The following is an 8750-nucleotide window of genomic DNA, read 5'->3' as shown; positions in this document are numbered from 1 at the left end:
TGGCAGTTTTAACTCCAAACAAAGGCCTCGGTGAGTGCAGCTGTGCTGCAAGGCAGTGTGCTCATGCCCCGTGCTGCCACATGCTTTCTGCCACCACAGTGGACTTGAGAACTCTTTAAATTAGCAGGGAACTGGAGCTTCTCACTTGTTAGAGTTTTATTGTAGGCTTGCTTGGAGCCGTAAGTGTGACTCAACTGTTGTAGCTATGAGGCTAACTTCTGCTACAAAACTTAACTGTAGAAACATTCACCACAACAAAATATACCCAACTGTAAGTGCATGATGTGTTTTTTTTCCACTTCTGTAGGAGTGAGAAAAGTTTCTTAGAGAGCAGACAGTCTAATAGAGGAAGGAAGGAGGCTCTTGATTCTTCAGGGACTACAGCTGAGCTTTTGGTAAGCAATAGCATTTAGTTTATGGTTAAGATCCAGTCATTTACTGCAGCAAACAGTGAAAGCACCACTTCCATCTCATATTGCTAGGGGAGAAAAGCCTGCATGGCCCACCTGGCTTAGAGTTGATATACATAATTTCAGATACGTTAGTGGTTACTTGGCAGCACTTTTGCCATTCAGTGCTGCTTTGCATTTCTACAGCCATACATGCCCATGTTCTGAAACTCATCCAACTGTGAGCTACGCTTCACAGGAGGACAAAGGCCAACTTTCACTTCTGTCAGTCTTGCAGCATGTGTAGAATGGATCAGTATTTCCATACACAGAAAAAGCGTTTAGCAACTGGACTTGAAAAGCACGGAGCTAAGCTGTTATTCAGGTGGTCACATCTTACTGCTGTGGACAGATTATATGCAGTTAGATATTTCCAGGTGTCCAAATCAGAGAAATGCCACTCAGTTTTCCTCAGCCCTTTTACCTGCCAAGTACAGAACCTACAAACCGGAAAAATAAACATGCACTTGTCCAGGCAACTGGATATTTGTTTTTCCCTGGCCAGCTTTAGCTTTTCTGAATTGTAATTTTTTTCTTTGCCTGCTCTGGACAGGGTTGTATTTTTCTCCAGGCTAAGAAAAATCCGAAGCTTTAACACTGAAATTTTATCCTATTTAATTTTAGCTATGGTTCTACCTGCCTCCATCCTGGATCCCAGTTTCTAGATCACCACTACAAGAACACAAGTTCTATCTGTATTCATGGTGAAAATATAAATAGGCAACACCCAACCCAGCATGGCTTTTGTCAGTTCTACCAACTTCAGCTTCTGTCAGGCTGGGCAGCCCCTCCTCAACTTCTAGCACTCAAATCAGCAGTGCTGTTCTTCGTGTTTTGGTACAGATACATTTTCTGATGATGCAATTGGAAGTGGGCTTTCTAGGTAAGACAACTGATTGCTCATAGCAAAGAATCTGAGAGTTATTATCCAAAAAGGCAGAGACTTCATTCTGGAAAAGTTCTAGAAAGTTCAGTGAGGAGAAAATGCCATTCTCAACAGATGGCAAATAAAGATCAGAAAGTGTATGCAAAAAGTTCTCTTCATAAACAAAGTAGCAGCCCTTGTCAAACTAAACTAATGCAGAATATTAACATGTTACTGCTTTTAAGCTTTTCACCTGAAGAGAGAAGAAGAGCTCATACAAGTACTTCCATTGTCTACCTCCAGAAGGGAAGAAAGGGTAAGAATTTCAGCAGCAGAGCAGCAGGTATGCTTCAGAGAAGAGCAGACAAAAACTGCTCTGGGAGAATTCTCAACTCTTCTTCAAATTTTAATAGAACATGAACACAGTTGTAGATGGCCCTTTCCAAGATGCTAATGCCATAAGAACAAAAATCAAAGCTATGTCTAATCATGCAAAATATTAGGCTTTTTTATTCAGTATTTAAGTTATTCTGAATATACCAACAGTTAGCCAGGATATAAAGAGAAAACAAGTAGTATTTGTACTTTGGTAGACTTACACCCATAACACGTGTTTCAGTTAATAGTTCCTGCATGCTCCTGGAAACTCAGTCAGCTGTTTTGCTTGATAGTATATGCAAGAAATAGACAAGTGCTTTCACTCCAGAGAGAAGCAAATTACGTGTGCTGTTCACAGCTCCAAAATTATATACATGGCAGTTCACTAACACTGCAGTGTAAAATGCCCTTTCCAGATAAAAAGCAGCTACCATTTCACCTCATTAGCTTTGACACATTAAATAAATGACAATACTTAAGATAATCATGCAAAAAAAAAACTTGTCACATCAATATTCAGATACAATACTTTTAAGAGGTGAGGGAATATGATCTGTGAAGCAATAATAAAGGCAGCGATAAACACTGTTTTCTTTCTACACACCTGTCACTGTAACTCAGTGAATGTGCCTTACTCTCCAACACCGCAGTTCCCCTCAAAGAGTCTGCAATGACACAACTCAGGCAACTGCTTGGAAAACAACATTTTCCAGTTAGTTCCCTCCAATACCCAAAAGTGCAGAAAAAACACTTCTTTCGAGGTGGAGTATTTCTCAGTATCTGCTTTCACCCCAGGATGACAAACAGAGCAGCAGCGTTCTGCAGTTATTAACAGAGCCACTTATTTTCAAGCTGCGGTTAATACACATCGTTTCTCTCACAATTCTTTGGCATTGGTGAGAACTCCAATACTTTGAAGGTAGCTGCCGGCACCGCTCTGGAGCAACGCATTTCCTTTAGCTGCAGAATCATTCTGCTTTAATTTGGGCTTAAGATTCGGACGGTCATCTCAGTGTTAGTTTCGGGGTAGGTCTTTGTTCATTTGGGAACGGTATTCAAAAACAGTCTGGGAGTCTGTCATCTTTTGATATCATCTGATCCCATTTCTTCTTACCACAATAGTTCCTGCTACAATATCGTAGGCTGTTCTGTTGTGCTGAAAAAACAGCAGCGTAATGAACGCAGGAAAAAATGAAGCGATAGAAAAATTCTTGATCAAAGCTCTTATTGTAGACCTGAAAAAGAGAATAGAAGTATTCAGTGCCTTATTGTCACTTCTCTGCTTTCCCCAAACCCACGACCTCCAGAGTTTAGAGATTATTTTACCACCTGAACTGGAAAATATTCACAACTGAATAATTGCTATACTGAAAGAATCCGAGGATGGCTCTTGGCAATCCAATTCCGGCAAAGCCAACAATAAAAACACGGTGCATCTCCTTCCAAACTGCAGGCTTTCCATACCATTAGCATGAAATACTTACGTTGTCATACTGACATTGGAGGATGGAATGACTAACACACGACTGGGTGCGATGAGCACAGATGTATCACATGTCACAACTCGCAGTCCAAGCAAGAACTTCCCTGGGGTTGCTCCGCCTGCTCCCCAAATACAGATTATCTGCAAAAAGAAGTTATTTCAATTCCATACAACACACTGCAGTTCACTGCTATGGCAAACTTAGCTTTCAACTGAAAGTCACGTAGCTTCACAGAACTCAAAGTAAAAAGGATTTCCTTCACTGGCCACTGATGATACATTTGTTTGTTTATTTGAGAACTGCCACGTATGAATTACAGAAGTTCCAATGTAGGAGTAGTTACCTCGTAGAAGCAGACTAACAACCTGTAGATGAGAGCTACTACCATCATTTTCTGCAAATCTTCCATGGATGTATCTTCATCTATTTCTTCTATTATGTAATGCATAGCAAATTTAGAGATGTCTCTGTTGAAAATAAGATAACTTTAAAAAAAAAAACAAAACAGCAACAACAAAACACTACACAAAAGCCAGAACTCATTTGTCCCTTCTAATACTGGAATTCACTTCAGTCTGTTATTAAAAAAGAATAATAGCTCTTCAGCTTCTGTGATCTTAAGCCATCCACTAAAATTCCCAACACTGGTAGGCTTCCTTCTGAGTTGCTGTTTGGTTTTTCATTATGAAAAAATTCAGTTACCACGTTTGCAACAGGATGGCCTATATAGTGAGCTGCAGAACTGTTAGGAAAACTCTCATTCTTGAGAGATACACAAGGGATTCCACAGTCATCTCACTAAATACACGGATACAAGTATCTTCATTAAAAGGTAGGCGAGGGAGATGGGAACCCAAAGCGTTGTTCTCTTGCAAGGCAGAACTTGCAAGTCACTAGGCAACAAAGGACATTTCTCCTCCTTTGCATGACCAGGGTTTGTCTCCTCAGCAGTTTCAAAATGCTTTCACCAAGCAGTTGAAACTTTGAGCCATTTCCCCTAATGAAGCTATGCAAAGCAGCAGCCTGGAATCAGCTGTGTATTTTCACAAGCCAAACCACAGATCTGACATCTGATACGTGGAACAGGCACACTTGCAATGTGTACTCGGGAGGTGACTTTTCAGTGACCTATCCAGACTATAATTTCCATTCAAATAGGTGTGGTCCCACCTGAAAACAACCCATACGTGCACTACTTGCTCTCCTCTCTGTTCAGGATCAAAAAAGATAAGGAACAGAGAAGATGACAGTACGGCACAATCTGCTTTTCCCTTCAGTGCAATGTTGGCCCGAAGCATTTGTCTTCAGTGAGGACGTGCTTTTTCACGACAGCTCAGCCTGGCCTCCAGCACACAGCTCACCAGGAAAAACAAATGTTTTTCTGAAGCTGCTTGTAAGCAACTTTGTAGCTCTTGCAAGAGCAGTAATGTTCAATATGCCGTACATTAATTCAAAAAGAAAAAGATTCTCTTTCAATCACCAGCACCATTTTTGCAGAAGCAATGCACGTATAGCTGTTCTCTTTCTTGTACCTTCTGTATCATTTTGGGCCTACAAAACCAAGCTAGAAAAACAAGCTGCCAGGTTAGAGTTGGAGGCTTTGGCAACTGAACAGAACTGAGAGGTTGGCATTTCATTTGCCTGCTTATTTGAACAACGAACACCGAAAATTTACACTGACATTTATTGTGTTGGTTTTAAGCCTCTTCCCCACACCCTTCAAGCAGCAGTTCAACCTGTCCAAAAGATGTTATCTCTGTAGTATCAGTTTACATCCAGCCAACATTTGGAAGGCTGTTTTAGCAGAAACCTTCAATTCTGAAATGTAAGTGTATGGACCATACTAAGCCTCCATCTCCTCGTGAGACTGAAATATCTGAATGTATCCAAGTGGAGGAACTGAATCAGCTATGGAATAAGAACTATTGCAGTAGGAGAGAGCCTTTGGGGTAATTAAGCACTAAAAAAACCCAAATACATCAAGTATAAAAATGTGAAGACTTTCATTCTGGTGCAGAGTTGATGCATAAGATGCTTATTCCATTTTCCCTCCAGCTTATGCACACTAAAGCCTGAAGCATGGCAACGTTCCTAGCAACCTTCCTGCTGATACATATTTGACGTGATCTGACATAAAAACCTTTTTTAAACAAAGCAAAAAAAAGTTTCCCACAGAGATTTTTTTAAGAGCATTTAAAAAAATTCTTGCTAATTTCCTCAAAATCATACACTGCAGGTCAGTCTAATTAATCCTTAGTAACGAGTTTGTGAGCCTACAAAACTACTCCAAAATTCTTCCCCCTGCCATCAGCTGACCCCAGATCAGGAAAGATTTAAAAGGAGGTTATCCTATAGTGGGGCTGTTTCCTCTACCTGTGCCAGTTAAGAAAGAGACATCAGTTGCATAACCACAGCACATATACATCATGACACCTCAAAGAGCACAAAGACCTTAAAGCTGTGTACAATAAACCTTTATACTGTTCTACTTACTTTATCCCACTGAGGTGCATAATACTTAAAACTATGGTTGCCTTTATGAAGAACAGAATGAAGAAATCCACCATCTCTGCTATGAACCTGTGTGCCAGCGAAGGGATAATGAACTCCCGACCTGCAACAGAAACAGTTAGGATTACCCAGCTTGTACTGCACTAACAAGTTCAATTCTCTCAAGGATATTTCACAGATACCTTTCGCAAGAACGCAACCAACAGCTTCATCTCAGCTCACACCAAGAATTTTTCTAAAGAAGTCTATCAATTAAAAGAACGCATCTGGATTACTTCAGTTATATGAGCCTTCAGGTTAGACCCAGAAACAGGAGCAGATGAAAGCATTAGTCACATCTGTCAGAAAGGTTCCTATGCTGTTTATTATAATACAACACAGCACAGTGCTCCATGAGCCAGAAAACGTAACCCATTTCCCCAGCATCACTGGCCAACGGCAGATGGGGGCAAAATAAGCAGCATTTCTACAAATGCCTGTCCCACACAGGAAAAGGAGAAAAAGGGGGGGAGGGGGAAAAGGAAATTCTCACCCCAATCTCAAAAAAACATCATAAAAAACATCACTGCTCTATGCTAAATTTCACCCAGAGCAGTTCAGCTTCCAAAACTGCTACTGCCAGTCCCGGCCTCACAAGCTGTGCATGTGAAGCTGCAAGCCCAGGGCACTTCTGTACTTTTAAATGCAGTAAGTATAATAAAGCAGTGATTATGCAAGAGCAAGTTTTTGCTTAACGCAACTCAGCTTGTATCTTCCCTTCATAGCTGTTTACACTGGTAACTCCACACTGATACTATCTGTCAAGCAGCATGACTTACATAAGGAATACTAAAATAGATCCAGTTTGCACTGCTGAAGCATATCCAAGTAGTCAAAAAACTTCTAACAGTAGATTCTGTACCTCAGCCTCCGCTGGCCCAGCTTAAGCACATAGCAGCAAAAAGCACAGAGCAAATGCCCTCCTCAAATGCAGCACAGTGGCTGACAGTAGCAGCAGTGCCATTTGGACACACAGACACAGCGACTGAGGAAGGCAGAAGTGTTTGTGGCTGTGGAAGTATTCAAGTTACCTTAAATTCTGCTGAGACTTCAGCGTATTTCCCCCGCAGCAATTTAAGGAGATGTTTTTTACATCACAAGTTAACATGTGTGGTGGGGACAGCGGTAAGCAATGCGCAGCTCACAGCCCAGGCTGTCACATGAAGGAGGGGTCACACTAATCAGGCAGTGACACAGGGCAACTGTGTCTGAGCGTGCTTTGTTCTACTGTGCTTAGTGTAAGAGTGGTAACCTGCTACAGTAAGGCAGGGAGGGGCAAGGGGATGAAGCATCTTAAACCACAATGAGCATCCACCAAAAGCTTGCTGCTGCCCAGCGTACAACTAAGTACGACTAACATACAACTAACATGTTTTTACACTCGGCTGCAGGCAGACTGAGCTGGGAGAGGCGGTCACCTGCTCTGCTTTTTGATGGTCCAGCTAGAAATGTGCAAAGTTCAGCTGAAAAAAGTGACAGCCTATGTTACATAAGCACACAGGGCTGTAAACTACAGCAGCACCAGGATGGAAACATGTCCTCTCCTGCCAAGCTTGCTCCAAGGACAATAATCCACAGCAGAAAAGGAGATATAATCACTTGAGCTGTTCCACATGCATCCCCTCGCAAACACAAATGACTGCATCGGAGCACTGGAGCACGCAAAGAATTCCCTTAGAAAGGCCGGGTGTCACGACAGTAATGAGCACTCAGAATGACCACATTCACCAGCAGGAAGAGCAATCTGTGCCCCCAGCTGCCTTGGGCATACTGCATCTGTTCCTGAAGAGCTACGTAAGAACCCAGGAAACATTTCCATCCACCTCTGTATCCTCTGCCTTATGGACTGTGCAACTTAGGGACTTAGCTTCTGTTCAAAAGCAATCTATAAAAGCAATCTATAACCCCGAACGAAAGCAAGCACTGCTCTGCACCGCAACCAAACAAATCACGTTTAAAAGTCAGAATCCCTTCCCTTCGAAGAGAACAAGAAAAAAAAGGAAGGAAAAATGCTCTCTGGGGAGCGAGCTCACACCAACGGCACAGCTCTGCCCGCTGCACTTTGCCCTGAGGAGGGCCAGGACACCTGGCTTTTCTCCAGGGGCCTCGGCAGCACAGTCGGATGGATGCCCGTCCATCGGCAGCCCCGGAATAAAGGAGGCGGCCATTCCAGCAGCCGGCGGGGAAGCACCTGCATGCTGCCCGCGTTCTCTCGCACGCAATCAGTTTGCTTTGCTCTCAAGAGAACGCAAACAGAAGCACTGCTATACACACTCTGCAAATACTGACATCTGAAACGAACTACAGTTCCCGCTGCCAGCCCCACGGCTCCGCTTCTTCCCTTCGACTTGGCCAGGCGATGTCACCGCAGCACGGAAAGGAGCAGATGAAGTCAGTTCGACTCCCGTCACCCGAACCGCGCTAGGAACGAGCGGCATCCACACGAACACGGCACAAACGCGGCCCAGGCCGCCCTCACTCACCTGCCGGCCGGCCCGCAGCCTCCCGCGGGGCCGCACTGCCGCCGCCGGAGCCGGGAGCCGCGCGGGGCAGCGGGGAAAGCCCGGCGGCAGCCGGCGGCCAAGAGGAGGCGGGGGCGGGCGAGGGGGGGGCGCGGGGCCCCGGAGCGGCGGCGGCGGGCGGCGGGGCGAAGAGGTAGAAGGGGCTGTAGTAGGCGGCGGGAGCGGAACCCGGCGGGGCTGAGGGAGGGGGCGGCGGCGGCGGGGCGGCGAGGCGGGCGGCGGGGCCGGCGGCGAGCAGGGCGGGCAGGCCGCAGTGCCAGCTGAGGTAGCCGCAGTACGAGTCCCACAGCCACTGGTGCACCCGCCGCGCGTACTCCGCCGCGCTCAGCGCCTTCCCCCCGTCGTCGCTACCCGCGGCCGTCGGTGCGGAGCGGGACGGCGGAGGCGGTGACGCGGGAACGGCCTCTCCGCCGCCGTCGCTCCTGTCCTCGGCGCCCCCGGCCGTCGCCGCCGCTCCGGCGCCGCTGCGGGCCGTGCCCGGCTCCGTGCCGGGATCCGCCAT

General features: G+C 45.4%; 1 protein-coding gene across 1 annotated transcript; it reads right to left on the bottom strand.

The window, feature by feature from the left end:
• Positions 1–1796: 1796 nt before the first annotated feature.
• On the bottom strand, positions 1797–8750 carry FAM8A1 (family with sequence similarity 8 member A1). The gene is made up of 5 exons (XM_042868628.1): positions 8210–8750; positions 5670–5790; positions 3520–3643; positions 3177–3316; positions 1797–2927 (listed from the first exon to the last, which is right to left on the bottom strand). Exons 1-5 carry the CDS (start codon positions 8748–8750, stop codon positions 2783–2785), a joined length of 1071 nt encoding a protein of 356 aa, XP_042724562.1. The 3' UTR covers positions 1797–2782.

The sequence above is a fragment of the Lagopus leucura genome, unplaced genomic scaffold, assembly GCF_019238085.1.
Source record: "Lagopus leucura isolate 7727_CA_CO unplaced genomic scaffold, USGS_WTPT01 Super-Scaffold_100002, whole genome shotgun sequence".
In the NCBI taxonomy this organism is placed as follows: Eukaryota; Metazoa; Chordata; class Aves; order Galliformes; family Phasianidae; genus Lagopus; species Lagopus leucura.
The sequence above is the reverse complement of the archived record's forward strand: the minus strand, read 5'-3'. Positions and strand labels throughout refer to the sequence as shown.

Bases quoted from the DNA above. Each gene is read 5' to 3' on its own strand.
- FAM8A1 (XM_042868628.1), bottom strand. From the start codon at position 8,750: ATGGCGGATCCCGGCACGGAGCCGGGCACGGCCCGCAGCGGCGCCGGA. The intron at 5,791-8,209 runs GTGAGTGAGGGC...TTTCTGTTGCAG, and splicing joins GGCTGCGGGCCGGCCGGCAG to GTCGGGAGTTCATTATCCCT. The intron at 2,928-3,176 runs GTAAGTATTTCA...TCTCTTTTTCAG, and splicing joins TCCAATGTCAGTATGACAAC to GTCTACAATAAGAGCTTTGA.